We start from the raw sequence: 18088 nt of genomic DNA on the forward strand, positions 1-18088 counted from the left end.
ACACACACACACACACACCCCCCCACACACACACACACACACACAAGCACACACACAAGCACACACACACACACACACTCGCAGAAAGGAGCAGCTGCCTTAGGAGCTTGATTCAGGAAGTGCTCTATTAGTTCCAGTGGCGAGGGCTGTGATATCTTGCCCCGGGGCTTCTGTGCATGGGTGTGTGTGAGAGGGTGTGTGTGTGTGTCTCAATGTTTGCGTTCATTTCAGATTATGTGCCTGTTTGTGTGTGTGTGTAGATGATCCTTTAGTAGTCAACAGAAACTGCTCAGTCACTACAAGTAGCTCCTTGAGAGATTGTTTCACCGTGTGTGTGTGTCAAGTTTGCAGACGCATATCTGTGTCAATGAGCATTTAACCACCTGCGGTCCTTCCCATTCGTCGCCATTGACATTGTACGGGAGCCCTCCTCCTCCTCTGTGTGCTAAGTGCCCTCGTCAGGAGTCTCTCGCGGGGTCTAGTGACCCTTCGCTGGCCTGAGAGTCGCACTCGGTGACCCAAGACCAGAGGTTTATTTACTGACCTGGTGGTCTGACAGGAGAGACTACTGGCACATGCTTAACAGGCTGTAAAATGGCCCTAAATTGGTTCCCTTAGCTCAATTCATTTGTATTGGATTGCAGATGATTGAGGACGAACATGGAGACACGCGTCGCGGTTTTCGCTTCGACTTCACTCTGAGAAACTGGCCGCCGATGTAATTTGATTTCAAACGAGGCGGCCCAACACTTAAAGGGGCAGAGACAGAGAGGACATTGACGTTTTTGATTTGAAGTGGGAGGAAGTAAAACACTAGGAAGCATTTAAACTGGTCTAACTCTCCTGGAGAGAAATTTGTTTTCCCAAAGCAAAAGACGCATATCGATACTGAAGAATGTTCAGAAGCTGGACAGGGAAGAAATATTACCTCTCTCTCTCTCTCTCTCTCTCTCTCTCTCTCTCTCTCTCCATGCAGCATCTCCAGCCTCTACATGTCCACATAAAGACATGCATTGCACATAAACAAAGATTATGCTTAATCTCGTGAAAACATACACACACGCGCACGTCTCTTGCTCGCGCGTTCTCCTCCGCCACTACCCTCCTGTCTCATTCATCCCATTGTTTTGAGCACAGCTGGCCTCTTTGTTTGACTTATCTGTCTCTCTCTCTTTCTCTTCGACTGCCGAGCCCGTCTTTTATGCTGCCCGGGCAAAGCTCTCTGTTTATGGACTCAACCTGCTGCTCGGCTTTGATTCGTAGTCGACGCTGCACCCGCCAAACCTGGAGTTGACAGATTAGACTTCTACACGGTGGAGGTTTACACATTTTCTGGCGATAAACTGAAGGCTTTGGATTTGGGATCTGGCTCAAGATTTGAAATGAAGGCAAAGATGACGAATTGTTGCAACAAGTGTCCTGATCTGGGTCAGTTGGTGTTCAGTGCGGCGTTAGAAACATCTGGTTGACCTCTTTGTAGACCTGAGCCACGGCTGTTATGACCCCTCACACCTGGTCTGAAAGGGCCTCGTGTTAACACTCGTATTATGGTTTATGGGCTACTGTTACTTCTGTCTGTTTATGTGTTTTTATGTGTGTTTGTGTGTCCATTGGTTTTAAATTGAGCAACAGTGTTTTGCCTGGACATAGATCAGCTGGTTTGTCAGGTTTCTGATCCGCTCACACACACAGACACACAGACACACACATCATGTCAAGGCCATCTATAACTTTCCCCTGCGACCAGAACTCCTAATGCTCCATGACCCAGAAATGAAAAGCTGAGGGAAAAAGAAGACAAATGACAAAATAACATCATTTTAATGCTGTCATCCTGCAGCTGACTGATCTCCTCCTGGCGGCCTCCCATTTAATGAGTCACCGGGGTGGCGTAGACGCTGGGAGATTGATGGGCGGGCTAACCAATTAGTTATGGAGAGGTGAGAAGGGTTGTAACCAGATAGGCAGATAATCTCCAGGCCATGGAGTTAGAAACAGTGTGTGTGTGTGAGGGTGTGTTTGTGTGTCATGGTTTATGGTTGTGAGTGATGCTGTTGTGTCACATTTGTTGTGTACAGGGATTTGGCCCCCGGCGAGCCATTTCACAGGTGTGTGTATTTTTGAGTGACTTTGAGGATAACACTCCTCGCAGCATTCAGCCGATGACAAGTCTAACACCTGGCAAATGGGGTCAACACACGCACACGCACGAACACACACACACACACACACACACACACACACACACACACACAGACAGTATATCCACCTCCAGCTCCATTCCCATGTTGCCCAACTGTGTACTGCAGCTGCATTTGTAACACTGAACAAAGCACATTTATCTGACCCGCCGATGATGTCGCCTGTAATGAAGGAAGCACAGTCACGGATTGGCACGGACAGACAGGATCCAGAGTCACGTCTCACACACCCGTAAAAGGATCTACAAAGTGACAACGTTCAAAATCCCGTCCAGTGTGTTCTCATCTAACCTCCTCCTGTGCTTCTTCCCTTCTTCTCTCCTGCTCTCTGACACGACCTCGTGTACACGTGGACACTGTCCGTCCTGCCGTCTGTCCTCCCGCCAAGTCTCCCCTCCCCTCCCCTCCTCCGCGTCCAGCATCGCATCACGTCTCTTTTACTGCACATTCTGCGTTTTTTATGGGCGACGTCTGTCTGCCCCGCCGGCCGCTCTTTCGTTTTCTCTCTCTCCTTCTCCGGCTGCGCCACTAAGTACATTTCCATCCCTCGCTCCCTTTTTTTCACTATGTGGCGAGCTGGATGACAGCAGTGTTTTTGTAATTATTCCTCTGAGTGACAGGGGGGCTTGCGAGGGATCCTTTCACCGTCCCCTTCGTCTCGGGGAAACTTGACAAGTTAATTTCAGCTGCGGATCTGTTCCTTTGTCACACGTGTGCTTCACAAGCAGACGACACAAACAAATACACTGCGAGGTAAACCATAAACACTTTTTTGCTCCATTTCCCCCCCAAACTGCTTCTGTCTCCCCGTCTTCCTCTCCGTCGCCGCCGATGCATAGGTCTCTCTCCTGCTCTTTCTCTCTCCATTTCCCCTCACTGTCAACCTTGCCACCTCCCCATCCCTCCCTCCCCCCCGAGCAGAGGAGCGGAGTGTTGACGTTGGGTTTTGTCCAAATATGTAGTCTACGGGGCTGGAAGGTGGTAATGGGAGCCAAGAAAAACAGCCTGGCTCTGACTCTGACAGCCAGGCTTGTCTCTCTGATGAAACCGAATGAAAACAGTATTCGCTCTCTCCTTGTTATTGCCGCCTTCTCCACAACGTCCTTGTGTCCCTTTTCCACCTTTGGCATCGGCGAGGCACAGACTTATGTCTTATTCATGCTGGTGCTTTACAAACACTCCTGGTCACTATGACTGTGTTAGTGTTCATGCAGCGACGATGACAGGACTTATTGATTTATTAGGGACGTGGAGTTTTATCTCTAAGGGGACGAGGAAAGAAATCTTGATTTTTGAACTTAAATTGCCATTAAAGGACATGTTGATTTTAATATGAGCCCTCTGAATATAGCTTTCTAACGCTGCCAGACAGTTTGAAAATCAGTATGTTGCAAAATGTATCAGCCAAAGTGGGAAAAACAGAAGTGGAAAGTCTTTAGTGTGGTAACAGTTGAGGAGCTGAAAGTCCCAAGAGAGCAATAATATAAATTAAGTTCATTGGAATAAGCAAAGGTGACACGTGTCCCCTAATTTTCTGAAATTCGACACCTCCCACACACGCACTCACTCACACACTCTCACAAACAGAAGACTCTTAAATACTTAAGTCCTTGAACCTGTTGCCAGGCTGTGAGGCTCAAACAGCAATATGAGACCAAGCACAGTCAAATTATCTGTTTTATGAGTGGATGTGGTTGTGTGAGTGTGTTTGTATGTGTGTGTGTGTGTGTGTGTGGGTGGAGGTCAGCAGGGAGAGCAGGAGCAGGGGAACAGATGTGCGCTGTATTGTGGTGGTGTGCGTGGACGGACGGGGACCAGGTGCAGCCTTTGTCTTCCCGGCATTTAAGTCCACTCGCTCACATTCAGCCGCCTCGTGCCTCCCCCCTCCCCCCTCCTGCTTCCCTCCCAGGGACGGCAGATATGCGTGTGTGAATGGAGGAGGGGGGTGGGGGGGTTGCCTTGGCTTGGTGCTCCAGCAGTCCCCTCTGCACCCGCCTGCCCCTCCTCCTCCTCCCTACCCCTCCTCCTCCCCCCCTCATCTCTCACAGGTGACTGTTGGAGGTCCCAGCTGGCCAGCTCTTGGCCGATTAGATCCATATGGTACAGGAGGAGGACAAGGAGGAGGAGGAGGGGGAGGAGGGGAACTTGCCCGTCAGTCGCATGGGTGCCAAGGGGGCTGTTAGTTGATTCCTTTCTGCCTTTCTGAGATTTAGGACGACTCCTCCGATCTTCTCCTCACTTTGTTGCTCCCAATCTGCCACATTTCTCTCTTGCATAGTTTTCCTTCTTTTGTTTTTTTTTTTGCTTTTTAAACACACATGTTAACTGTTATGCGTCTTTGTCCGCTGTTTTTGCAGTTACTCATCCCGCCGTCAGGGGTTAATCTGTGTGAATGTGAAGCTCAGAACATTGGCACCGGGACAGAAGCGAGAGATTAGCTTTTTTGTTTTTAGACAGAGTGGAGGGTTGAGGTTTTCAAGTTGTAACAGTAAGCTGTGTTTGTGTGGACATGTATGGGTGCTGAACATGTGTGTGTGTGTGCTTGTGTGTGTGTGTGTGTCCAAAGAGCTGTTCCATTGCACATACCGAGGATTGTCTTGTCTTTTTGCTGTCTGATAAATTAGCAAGGCCTGTGTTCTATCCCCTCTCACCTCATCTACACTGACAGGACAGAGATAACACACTCTCACACACACACACACAAGCACACCTCACACATCTCATGACTCCCAGCTGCCAGCTTTCCTCGGAGCCTAAACAGAGCCGGAGCACAGCCTTTATTTAGACATCGCGTCAAACCTAACTTATGTTCCGATTCGATTGATCCTGAAAACGTATTATTTAGGGAAAGCTCATTTGAATTCAAACCCTTCCTCTCTCTCTCTTTCTCTCTCTCTCTCTCTCTCTCTCTCTCTCTCTCTCTCTCTCTCTCTCTCTCTCTCTCTCTCTCTCTCTCTCTCCTCTCCTCCCGCCGCGGCAATTAAAGTGCCGATTGAATGTTTTAATGCAGACGAGCGTCACCTGAAGCTGAACAAACAAGGAACACCTGGCTAGCAACAACAGCCGTCAGCACACATGCATCTCACGTCTCCATCCCGGCAACAACACCTGACTTCAAAGCAGATAATAGAGGCTAAACTACCAAAGAAGATACTGAAAGTTACAGAGTGTGTATGTCACATTTTAGACGGAAGGAAATATCAACAACGATGGCACAGAGTGGTATGATCCGCATTTTATATTTATACGTTTCACAGATAGGAATGTAGCGGAGACGCTGTACTTAAGTTCATTTTTGTTTATTTCAGTGTGTAATGGCTGTAAGTGAGTAATTGCTTCGCGCTGTTGCTTTGCATTGTGGTGTTTCCGTGTAATCCCATTGATATGTAGGGCGACGCTTTCCGTACGTTCCCTTTGTTCCTTTAGAGCCGCGATGACAGGTGGCATTTAGTCCAGACGACAAACCCACATCCTCCTCCAAGGCCCGATATTCACCTGAGATAATACCGGACCACTTTGTTGCATGTGTGTGTGTGTGTCTGTGTGTGTGTTTGTGTGTGTTTGTGTGTGTTTTCTGGCTGACAGCTGCCTCCCCTGACACTTGTGTAACTATATACGGTGGTCTCAGGTGCTGACAAGCCAGATGAAGTCATCCAGCTATGTATGCCGCCTAATTGACAGGCAGAGGCAAATCTCTATGGGCTCTCAGCCCCGCATACACACACACACACACACACACACCTGATGTCTCCTGCTTTGGCCATTATGACTAACAACAGACTGTGCTATATCTTAAGATTGCAAGAACACAGCTGCAACCCAGTTTTTTCGGTAGCATGCCAAAATGGAGCGCAGAAGAGGACATGTGGACCATATGTGTCTGTTGTACGTTTATATATTCTAAGCTATTGCTCTATTAGGATACGCCTGTCAAATGTAATATAAGTATGGGAGAAAAGTGACTGCATTGAATTCAGCTCTGGATCGCCTATGCAGATCTGTTTGTGATCATTCTTGATGTTTTGGCCTCAGCCCTCAAATCAGAAGAGGCTTGTAAATGTGGCCCAAGCTTCAAACGGCAGCTCTTTGTATATGTACAATTGCGTACATTGTAACAGTATTGACACTAAGGCCACGTTCCCTGTTGATTCTGTTATTGAGACGTCAGTCTAATTTCCTGGCCATACGGACGGAGTGTGCGGAGCTTTGGAAGCGACGTTGTGTGCTGCAGGCTGCTTCCTGCGGCGCCCTGGCAGAGAGCGCGTGTGAGTGTGTGTGACTGTCCAAGTGTCTGCGTTGATCCCTCCTTCCTGCCCCCTGTGTTGGCGAACAGGTGGAGCGATGGCAGGCAGGCCACAGGGGCTGAGAGGGAGAGAGGCAGAAGGACGGGGAGAGAGAGGGAGAGTGGAGACGACTGCGAAACAGAAGGAAGAAGAGTCAAAGCTGCATAATGAGTTGCAGACTTGACAGATGAGTTGCAGAGGGCAGATTGAGAAAGTGTGCAGAGTCACTGTAAGGAGGGCAAAGTGAGAGGGTTGGCAGAGTTTGATGTAGTGGTATTTTCCGTACTTAGCTTATATATAATTGAACTTGCTCTTCACTCTATTAAGTGTTTCCTATGGTTTTTACAAATTTGCAGTCACAAAATCCAGATTGTCTCTTGTTTTTGTAACAGGCGTAATTCCCCTTTTTTTACGCTCTCCCCAGTTACGTACTGAAGGCTTAAACCTTCCATCTGAAGCCTTTATAACGTGAGGGCCTCGCAGCTCAAGGCCACGCAGAGTTCATAGCTGTGAAAAAGATATAGAGGGTGCCATTGAAGCCAAAGCTCTAAAACCATGAAACCACATTTAAAAAGCTGCTCTCTGCTGACCCATGACCTGCCAGACCTTGCTTGTCTATTAATCGTTCATTCTTAAAGCAGTTAGAAAAGTCTGATCCACTCTAAATGGAGACGGGACCCGGCCTTCATGGATCTCCAGCAGACAAAGGCGGCTTCTGATCCCACATCTCCGCACCGCCACCCCGTCGCACTCCCCCCCCCTTACGCCTAATCTGGTGGTCTCATTCAGCGGCGATAGCATATTGAGAAGTTGCGTTTAACATTCAAAAGCTTCAGCGATCTTGTTAGTAAAGCGTGAAATAGCCCCGTCCCTTTTCCCCCCTCGCCCTTTTCTTTCTTTGCCCTCTTCTTTACTGGGGCGCTCAATGAGGGGGCATTCTTCTCCCACACAATGGCCTTCTTCAGCATTTCTTCTGTTATTGATCTGAATGGTTTGGGAGCGACAGGCTAAACCTTAGACATCTGGTTCTTTGATGGGGGCAGGGTGGTTGATGCCCAGGGAGTATGTGCTGTATATGTGGAGTGGCTTGGGGGTGGGGGGCGGGGGGGCATTCTTGTTTCCATCTGTGACAAAGGCTATAGACCTAAACTTTCTGCATTAATTGAAGCTATTGAGCTGATAAGGGAAACTTGGAGAGGGTTTCTCTTCTCGCTCTTTTTTTCCGCTCTTATTTCAGTGAACCACCTGCTGAATGTTTGTGTGCGATTCCGCCCTTCATTTCTTATACGTTACTGTTTGGAACTTGCGTTGTCTTTTGCATGGATGTTCACCTTCACCACTATGTGCATTCTGTCCTAAGCCCTGGTTTCAATTCCAGTCCAATGACAAAGTTTTCCCAAAATGCTTTACAGTTGTTGACCCACCATTGACCTCTCGCTCTCTCTCTCTCTCTCTCTCTCTCTCTCTCCTCTCTCGCTCCACAGACAGTAGAGAGAAGAAGAGCCCTGCCATGCCCGGTTCTCCTGTGGATGCTAAGACTCATTTCAGATCAGCCCCAAGCAGCAGTGCGAGCTCCACCATGCCACCTCTGCCCTCCGTCAACCCCAGTGGCCCTCGCCCAGCCTCCTTCTCCACCACAGCCTGTACGTTCACACAGCAGCTATCAACATGTCCGGGATCATTTCTATTCCTTCTGTTTCTCATTGTATTCCTCATATTGCGTTCCTTCTCAGTGACAAACGGGAATCATCACTCCCCACCCACCTTGAATGCAGTGCCATCCCCGCCACATCGTTACAGCAACGGGCCGTCCTCTTCCTCTTCCTCGTCGCTGGCTAACCAGCAGCTGCCAGCCACCTGCGGGGCGCGCCAGCTGAGCAAGCTGAAACGTTTCCTGACCACACTGCAGCAGTTTGGCAACGACATCTCCCCTGAGATTGGAGACAGTGTCCGAAGTCTAGTCCTGGCCCTTGTGGTAAGTCTCAACTGCGGTGTTAAAGAGTGGAAAGCTATTATTTTCTTTTTTAACAATATTGTTAAACTGGACTTTCCCTTTTTTTTCCCCTCCCACCAGAATTCAACAGTTACCATTGAGGAGTTCCACTCGAGGCTTCAGGAGGCCACCAATTTCCCGTTACGACCCTTTGTTATTCCGTTTCTCAAGGTAAACACATCTTCATCCTCCTAGCCGTCTTTCTTTATTTCTTTTATATTCTTCCCCAGAACCGCTTCCCTTTTTCTGGCCGTACTATTTTCCTTCCCCTCTCCCGTCTCAGTAAGTTTTAAACCATACAGCCAACGCTCACGACGTGGCCTCTCCAAAGTCCTCCAGCTCCTGTGATGACAGCATTACCTCCTCTTCGCTCTCGCATCTCTCAGCCGATGTAGTCAGCCACAGCACATTAGCAACCGCAGAATAATAATAAGCGCTTGAGCGAAAAGGTTCTTGTCGTCAACCTTCTGCAGTCTAATTCAAGCTTTATCCCGACAACGTGTGGGTAATTTTACGACGCGGTGCCATTCACGGTAGCGGCGACGGAGAACAATAAATGAATTACACGTGTTGTCTTCCGTAAACAGACTTCTGTGCAGGTTTTGTGCCTCCTCGACAGATGAAAGTGACAATTACATTTTGCGTGTTGACTTGAGAAGTAACAGCCGAGTGTTTAAGTTTAACAGCCTCTTGAGCTCCTTTGTAACCAGGGAAGTCTGCAAGAGTATACTTTTTAATAGCTCCCCGCAGGAAAGCAGCACATAAATTACTCTGTAGTCAGTTGGGGCTGCTGTGACTCCAAACGGCAGAAATCTGCTCTTTCCACACTTCCACACTTACCTCTTACTCACCTTTGGAGCCCCTCCATCTGTCTGTCTGACGCCGTCGAGACAAGAAACCTCTGTTCCCCTCCTTCCACTAATTTATGGTGGGGGGGTTGGGGGGTGAAGGGGGCGTCCCCATAACTTTAATCCAACTTCTAGAGAGAGAGAGAGAGAGAGAGAGACTCGGAAGTGTGAAACATGCCTATAAAGTGTTCCCTTCCCTTTTTACGGGCTCCAGCGCGCCATATGGAGCCGCTGTCCTGTTAAAAAGAGCATTCAGCTGCCAAGGCGCCGCCGATCTAGCATCCGCCCGGCTGAACCCCGGAGAGAGAGAGGGAGAGGGAGAGGGAGAGAGAGACCCGTGTTTCAACTGACACACTGCACATGTGTCTGCTGGCTGGGGCCCCAGGGAAACAAGGGAGGCAGAGGAGCATGGGAAAAGAGAAGCCACTGGGATACGATGAGAGAGAATATTGGAGCTAGAAAAGACGAAGAAGAAGGAAAGCACCAGAGATTGTTTATCAGTTAGCGGCGAGCGAGCTCAAACGTTTTGAAGCACAGAGCATATCTGGAAAAGGATCTAAAGGTCTGAAGAATCTGATCTGTGGTTGGTTGCAGGAGCCATGTGGGTAAAGAAGATCACAATGACAGAATGAAAGGCTACGGTTCTTTGGTGGAGCGAGGGGGAGGGAGGAAGTGGGGTAATTGCAAACACACCGAGGTCTGGTCCTCATTACGGAAACGCAGGAGGACTTAAGACAGATAGAAAGATACGAGACGGTCACAGATAAACGGTACAAAAGAGGACGGAATGGACAAAATGGAGGCTGTGTAGTGTAACGTTGTTGTTTTTGTTTCCCTGCTCTGACCTCGGCGTGGCTGAGCAGCACGTCTTTATATGGCAGAGAAATGCACCCAGTTAGGAACCAATTTCAGCAGTGGCTTAAAAAAAAAAAAGTAGTCGCTTTCAGCCATAACAACCATGGCTGTGGCCGCAGACCCACACCCAGACCCGGATTGAGCCTTACAGACCTCAAACAGCCAAAACACACACACGCAAACACACACACACACACACACACACACACACACACACACCCCTCCTCCTCCTCACCCCCCCTTAGCCAGACGTCTTCCCCAGGAGGCAGATCTGCTCTGCATCTTTGCTCTTTGTCGGGCTCCGTCTCTCCCTGCGTTACAGTAAAGTGGCGGTGGTCTGTTGAGGACAGTTGTGGTCTGTTTGCTCTCTTTGCTCCTGGTGTGTCTCACTCTCTTGTCTCTTCTCGCTTTGCCACACTCGCATTCATGACTTGTTTTTTATGTTTTAAAAAGCTTCCCGGTCTGAGCTGTTTAAAAACCTGACCCGGCCTCACCACTTCAAGTCCGCAATTTGATGTCTTCTTATGTTTTATTTAGGCCAACCTGCCATTACTTCAGCGGGAGTTGCTCCACTGTGCACGAGCGGCCAAGCAGACCCCGGCCCAGTACCTCTCCCAGCACGAGCACCTCCTGTTGAGCACCACCCTGGCTTCCTCCCCAGACTCCTCAGAGCTGCTGATGGAGCCAGGCGACGCCGGGACTAAGAGACACAGCCCCAACAGGTCAGACAAATGCACGAGCACAGCGGTAGAACACATGTAGAAGTGTATGAAGAGGCAATGCACACACACACTGCCTTCCTCCCTGATTTGATGACAACATGCTGCCTTCTTCCCCCTGCAGAGGTAAAGAGAATGGTTTCCACGAACGTCCGCCTGTTGCCATGGAGCCCGCCGCCAAGAGGATTTGCACCATCAGCCCCGCTCCCCGACACAGCCCTGCCCACCCGCTGCCCCTAAGCGCCCAGCTTCACCCGACCCCTCCGCCGCTGCAGCACTACGCCCTCGACGACATCGCAGCACCGCACATTCTACACCGCGAGCACAGCCAACGCATGCTGGAGATCCGCGATCTCAAAGACCGACCCCGGCTCCCTGGTACGTTCAAATTCAGCGCCGTGTTTTGAATGTACACATGCCAGACAGATCACAGAATGTACTCTTATACACGCGCAGCAGCTTACTCCTTAATTCATCCTTCTATAAATCAAAACCATGTAAACGTGGGTAAGTGCAAAATCCGGATTAGAGAGATTCATGTAGAAATCCATAATCAAAATATCACAGTAACATGCACACACACACACGCGCACACACAAACACACACATTTCACTCTTTGACCAATATCTGCAGGCTAACGGGTGGTCTGTGTGTTTGTGTAGCCATAAGAGTGACAGCCTCGTATATCTAAGAAGTCCACATGTGTGTATAAACAGAGCCATACTGTCCAGGCAGGGAGGGTTTGGATCTACTCTGGTGTATATCTACCCTCCATTTGGGGCTTGTCAGCACACAGTGGAAACAGCAGTAGCTCACGCACGCACGCACGCACGCACGCGCGCACACACACACACACACACACACACACACACAAACATGCGCGTGCACACACACCTTGATATAGTCATGGTAGAGGTGCTGTGTTTATGAGGCCTTGGTCCCTTGTCTGACAGCCTCCCGCCCGCCTGCCGCCACTTAACTCATAGGCACACACACACACAAACACAGACAAAGACACACACACACACACACACACACACACACACACACACACACACAGACATACACACGTGGCTTTGAACTGATGAACACTGATGAGAACCAGGAGTAGATGAGGGGTCGAGGAGAAGGCTAGTGTGTATGTGTGTGTGTGTGTGTGTGTGTGCTAGTGTGTGTGTGTGTGTGAGCGTGTGTGTGTGTGTGTGTGTGTGTGTGTGTGTGTGTTTATCTCTTCAGTAGGGCCAGTATGCATGTGGCCTCTCCGTGGCTGCTTGCTTCTCTTTTAAGAGATTGTGGTTTTCTGTGTCTTTGTAGTGAATGTGTGTGTCTCCAGGTTGTGTTTGTGTCGTTGACACGTGTCAGGACTTTTTATGGTCTGGATACGAGCACAGCCATGTGTGTGTAACGTGTTATTGCTCCTAAATTTACAATTAGGTACTGCTTAAGCATAGCTTTGTGTAATTGAATTGGAATCAGTCGTTGTTGTTGTTTTTGTTGTTGTTGTTAGGGTGTGTGTGTGTGTGTGTGTGTGTGTGTGCGTGCGTGCGTTTCTTTGTGTGTTTGAGTGTGTGTTTGTAATGGTCCTCAGTGAGTGTCAGGCCGGCTGGTTGTGTTTAGGAGTGGAGCCACTCCACTCAGCCTGAGTGTCTCCCTACTGGAATGCTGTGAGCTCCAGGAGGGGAGGTGCCGAGGGAAAGGAGGGTGTGTGTGTGCGTGTGTGTGTGTGGGGCTGACAGCTGACTTCCAGATGTGAGCAGACTCCGGGTGTCTGTTCTGCATCACAGACTTCTCTTTCACTCCACCTTTCTTGCTCTCTTTTCCTCTGTCGCTCTTATATCTTTAGTTTCTCCTTTTTTCACCTCCTTCTGCTCCACTAGTGTCACTCTCATGTTTTCATATAAGGAGGTTGTTGCCTTTGATAAGTTAAGTGGAGTCCAGTCTGGTACGTGAGAGAAAATGGTTGATTTTTAAGCCCTGCGACATTATGAAACTAACAGTGCTACAGATCCAACACACACCAAACACTCCCTGACTTTCACTTATGACTTCTGTAATATTAAAAAGCATTTTAATCACTTTGGCCTGCGGTCTGTCTTGTGTGTTTTAATCAGGCACTAATGGGGGCTACCGCGAGGAACCAGTGGACCACAGACTGACAGACCGAGAGTGGGCTGATGAATGGAGGCATCTGGACCACGTAAGTCTGGAGACTATTACTAATGACTCTGACTGTAGAAACAAAGTAAGCGTAAGTTCTCTAACAGCTTTTAAGTGATAAAGCATCTAGAGAACATCTGGACAAAACAATGCATTGCAGGATGCAGGAGTCATAATAGGCTTCTTTCCCATGCTACATATTTACAGACAGAAGCTGCTAAGAAGGAAATGCAGTTAACAGAAAGAACAGAAAGAACCCTGTATTTATTTTTAATACATGCTTTTCTTCCCTTTCAGGTGTTGAACTGCATTGTGGACATGGTGGAGAAGACGCGGCGGTCGGTGAGCGTGCTGAGACGATGCCAGGAGTCCGACCGCGAGGAGCTTAACTACTGGAGACGTCGTCCAAGCGAGCAGGAGGACCCACGCAAAGGAGGCTCAGGCTCCACTCCTTTCTCCAAGACACACAGTCCTCACTCTGCAGAGTCAGGTGGGTGCATGTGCAATCAGTCTTTATGTTGGCCTCCTTCAGAAAACTGTAAATGTTCCTTTCTGATGAATTCTCATCAGAGTAGATCCGGGGATGAAGCCAAACTAATGGCTATTAGTTTTAAAACTTAGTTAAATATAATTATACATCAACAGATGCTTGTTGATACTTGGTTCTTACAGATCTTACAATCTCACCAGAACACATAGAGGACATATCTTGAGTTTATTAAAGGTCTGAGTCTTTTTCGTCCTCCTCTCACCCTCTAGTGGCCAGTGGCAGCATTGCAGTAATCATTTACTGAGTCACATGTCGGTGTGCTCGCGAGCTCCTCAGCAGTTAGTCCCTCAGTCTGCTGTGTACTGGCAGTGTTCTCTCTGAATGCCAGCCTCGCTGTGTTCCTGCTGGTCCATAGCCACAGACAGGTGCCAGGAAGGGCCTGAGCCATATCGGCCACAGAAGGGCCGTCCTGCCGTCCTGCAGGCTCGGAGACCCAGAGATGGCTGACTCGCCAGAGCACCATCTGGGCTCCCAGCCGGGAAGCCCGCCTGCCTGGGCACGGACTGAGGAAGACTGTAGTGGGTGTGGGATGGTGGTCGGGAGAGAGTGCGTGCAGGCTTGGTTATGAAGCGATGAGAAACGAGGAAGCAGTTGTGAGGAAGAGAATATATAGAACCGATGAGGCAAGAGACGCTGTCAGAAGGAGAAGCTCAGGGGACAAAACAGACAGTCTTTGTTCCACCATCTCCAAGCCAAACATTCTAATTCTAACACAGTTCAAATGCTTCCGGACGCATTTTCATTAGTTTATGTAGCCTAGATATGTAGATTGACGTGGTTAGATGACACAATACCTTCTGTTTAAGCACCTACAAACCTCCACTTAGCTGTTATCACATACATTTAGAAATTCATCCATTATTTTCATAACTAATCACTTCTATTAGCTGCTGCAGGTACTTATGATGCCTCCTGTGTCTGATTTCCCCACAGACTCCCAGCGCGACTTTGCCCAGCGGCCAGGATCAGCGTACGTTACAGACGAGATTTGGAGGAAGGCCGGTAAGAACACCAGAATGAACCTTGTTGTAGAAAAAAAAACATGTAGCAATAATCAAGTCACAATTACACAAGCATTATGAGGAATCCCAGACTGCCTAGTAGTCTTAGAAGCTAAGCTCAGGAGCTAAACACTCATCTCTCTTGCCACATAGAAGAGGCCGTGAATGAAGTGAAGCGCCAGGCCATGGATGAGGTTCAAAAGGCAGTGGCAGAGGCTGAGCAGAAGGCTTGTGAGATGATCGCTTCGGAGAGAGCAAAGATGGAAAAGACTCTGGCTGATGCAAAGAAGAAGGCCAAAGACGATGCAATCATGGTCATCAATGAACAGGAGGATTCCAGTGAGGTGAGCAAAGACGGAGTTGTGCACATTTTTCTACTTTATATAAAGCAGTGTAAAGCAAAGTTACTGTTTGTATCTGTCATTTATAAATGTGGAGGAATGCAGAGAAACTTCCTTGTGTACACGGTTTCTGTCATGCATTGTTCTTTGTTGGCATAATGCCCTTCTAGAACATTAAGGGATAAAAAGGCTTATGTTGCAGTTTCCTACTTTACGTTATTGTTAACATTGTTTGTGCAAATATCTTTATTCAATTACATCCATTATTTCAAACTGACCCTACAGAGAAATGCATACCTCACTCAGATGTAGATGTCTGTGATCACCTTCTTTCCCTACCATATGTTCTCCTGAAAACCTAAACAAGTTTCTCCCTCCGTGCCTCCTCAGTGCTGTTGGAATTGTGGTCGTAAGGCGAGCGAGACGTGCAGCGGCTGTAACGCCGCTCGTTACTGTGGCTCCTTCTGCCAGCACAAGGACTGGGAGCGGCATCACCTCATCTGCAGTCCCGGGCTCCAGGCCCAGCCCAAACCAATCTCTGCCATCACAGCAAGCAGGGTAGCCACCGTTGCCACAGCAGCAGCCGCTGGTGTCCCGCCCGTCGGCCTGACTGGGGTCAAAGGCCCCGACAGCATGCCTTCAGTCTCCAGCCCCGGCGGAGAGAAGGCTTCAGTGGCTTCTCGCTCCTCCACTCCATCGACCCCGGCCTCGGCCACGGAGACCAATGGACACTAGGTGGATAAGGACTACATCCTCTCCTTTGCTTTTCCAGACGGGGGAAAGCCGAATGGAGGTCACAATCGAGAACAAACTATTTGTGCATAATGTTAGGATAACAGATTTTTCATCATACTCTTTGGCAGATAAGAAGGACAGATTATGGATGACTGAGTGATATTTCAACTGGGACTCTGGCTTTGGCAAAGAACAGAAGGACTCGTCTTGAATGCATCCATTGGATGAACAGATCTCCCTAACAGATGGAAACGCGTGTGCGTTCGTCCAAAACCTCAAATCTTGGATCGGTAAGGGAGGGAAGAAACTAACTATTGATCTCAATTTATGTCTGACTGAGGGGAGGAAGTTATGAAAGGGAGGCATATGAGGGATGATTAAAGAGCAAGATAAGACAAATATTTCAGTTTGTGTATGCAGTTAAGATAGGGAGGTGGTGGTAGATGTTAAGACATGTATAGTACCAGCCAGAAAGCATCTGTCTTTGTCCAATAGGAAAGATCCAAGAGTAGCTGCAGCTCTCCTGTACAAATAAATATTTGCTCGCCAAGGTCTTGTGACTTTTCCATGTGTGAATGCGTGTGTCAGTCGTGCCGTCGGTGAATATTGTTAAGCATATGATTACCTTTGTCAGAGCAATATTAAAATGAAGTGTTCAGGTATCTTGAGCCGTTTCTGCATCACCAAAGTTTTCAGTCACTAAAGAGAGTAATTGTTATAACCTTTCATTGTTCCGTCATTGTGAGCAATTCACTGCTAATTCTCACATTATATCTACTTCCTAACCTAACTAAGAACATCATGACATCATACAGCAAAGGGGAAAGTGATGGTGATAGGATCAAGCTGAGCATGGAAGGTTTCAGTTTGGGTTGCAATTTTATTTTGGCACTTGTTCACATCACCAGTAGTATTTGGCAGAGTCAAGTCTTGCACCATGGCAATGTTTACATCAAAGGACATGGGAAGTTGACAGGTTAGTGTCTAACAGAAAGAGATCTATCTGACCTAAGATCATTGGTTACATTGCTGTGGTGCAGTTTAACAGCAGCGACTCTTTCCCATAAAGAATCTCAGGAGTTTAACTGTATTTGTATGTACATATAATCGAGTTCTTCTTCTTTATTCACAGTTAGGTTAAAGTTAGATTTAATGAACTTTGATTTATCATACTCTGCTGTTACAGTTGAGACATTCTTGTTTTGTTCATTGTATAATGACTTTGTAAAGAATATTATGAGAGAATGCCTTTATTTTGTGAGCCACATTTCTTCCTTTGTTAAACACATGTTCTTTTGTTATGAGGCAAACTTCATATGAAAAAGATATCTTGACACGGAAATATGAAATAAAGAAATATAATTACTGCTCAAGCAGTACATTTTCTTATGTTCTGTGATTTGCATTACATTTGGATGACCTGAATAATAGAATGAATTAAAATTCAACAATGTATTTGATGAAAAGACAAAATCATGAGTGATCCCAACACAGCAATCAATGGAGAACATTCAAATGGCGTTTACTCATCAGACACTGTCATTTACATTTGGACTGTGCTGAAGCGCCCCCTGTTGGACATTCGAAGTAAAAGCTGTGTTAAATTCACCAAAATCAGGGAGACAAAAAATATTATCACTTTCACTTTTTCACTTTTTAAACTGCTACGTTTTCAGGTAGATAATGTTAGGAAACAAAATTAAATTCAGATCAGAATTAAGGACAACATTTCAAACACGTCAGAATAATGCTTTTACTGGAATGCAATTCTGATGGTAGGAAAAAGAAAGTATGAACTTTTTTTTTTAAATGTTTTGGTAGATTATTACTTGGGCATCAACCAGCGGAACGCCGGGAACACCCTGATAAAGTTCATCCCGTAGATGTAAAAACGGGAAACTGCTCGGCCGGTGATGCCGAGACTTGCGCCAACGAGCACGCCGGCGAACCCCGCAGACAGGTAGTGATGCCACCGGCTGTGATCCGCAACTGGCGCCATGCTGTGCGCTCGGTACTGGAACTCCTCGGCATGTCTTCCACGGTCCTCATTCGATTGGTGGATGGATCCCATGTCCGCAGTCTCTGCCGCGGATGCTTTGCCTCCCACAACGTCCTCGACCGACTCTCGATCAGGCTTCATTTGGGTTTCTGGTGTCATTATGTCGTCCATAACCCATAACGCAACGTCCTCAACTTCCATCTTGGTGAACAAGTTGATTTGTTGTTGTCTATGCAGATATTTGCCCTGCCGCTGCAAAGTGTTGGATATCATTTAGCGTCTGTTTAGTGTTCTTATAGACTCACTGTAGTGGCGTCATTGGGTCATGGCGTCATCTAGCAATGGCGTCATAGGGCTCTGAGACAGCTGTCTGACAATGAACGTGGGAAGACTCAAATCCAAGAT

At 47.8% G+C, this 18088-nt stretch overlaps 1 protein-coding gene across 3 annotated transcripts in view; it reads left to right on the forward strand.

Annotated features, from left to right (window-relative positions):
• Positions 1–17052, forward strand: part of cbfa2t2 (CBFA2/RUNX1 partner transcriptional co-repressor 2) — a 31114-nt gene extending 14062 nt beyond the window's left edge. For 2 of the 3 annotated variants that reach the window (XM_076141431.1, XM_076141434.1), the window contains exons 2-11: positions 7969–8127; positions 8218–8459; positions 8559–8648; positions 10718–10902; positions 11024–11277; positions 13012–13097; positions 13355–13547; positions 14541–14609; positions 14762–14952; positions 15340–17052. In XM_076141431.1, coding sequence (XP_075997546.1) covers positions 7969–8127; positions 8218–8459; positions 8559–8648; positions 10718–10902; positions 11024–11277; positions 13012–13097; positions 13355–13547; positions 14541–14609; positions 14762–14952; positions 15340–15684 — 1814 coding nt within the window. In that variant the 3' untranslated portion in view covers positions 15685–17052. The remainder of the gene's footprint in view (positions 1–7968; positions 8128–8217; positions 8460–8558; positions 8649–10717; positions 10903–11023; positions 11278–13011; positions 13098–13354; positions 13548–14540; positions 14610–14761; positions 14953–15339) is intronic. The other variant, XM_076141433.1, reaches the window with a different exon arrangement.
• Positions 17053–18088: the final 1036 nt, after the last annotated feature.

Source organism: Genypterus blacodes, unplaced genomic scaffold (assembly GCF_046128005.1).
Source record: "Genypterus blacodes isolate CSIRO-AG114 ecotype Tasmania unplaced genomic scaffold, CSIRO-AGI_Gbla_v1 ptg000017l_1, whole genome shotgun sequence".
In the NCBI taxonomy this organism is placed as follows: domain Eukaryota; kingdom Metazoa; phylum Chordata; class Actinopteri; order Ophidiiformes; family Ophidiidae; genus Genypterus; species Genypterus blacodes.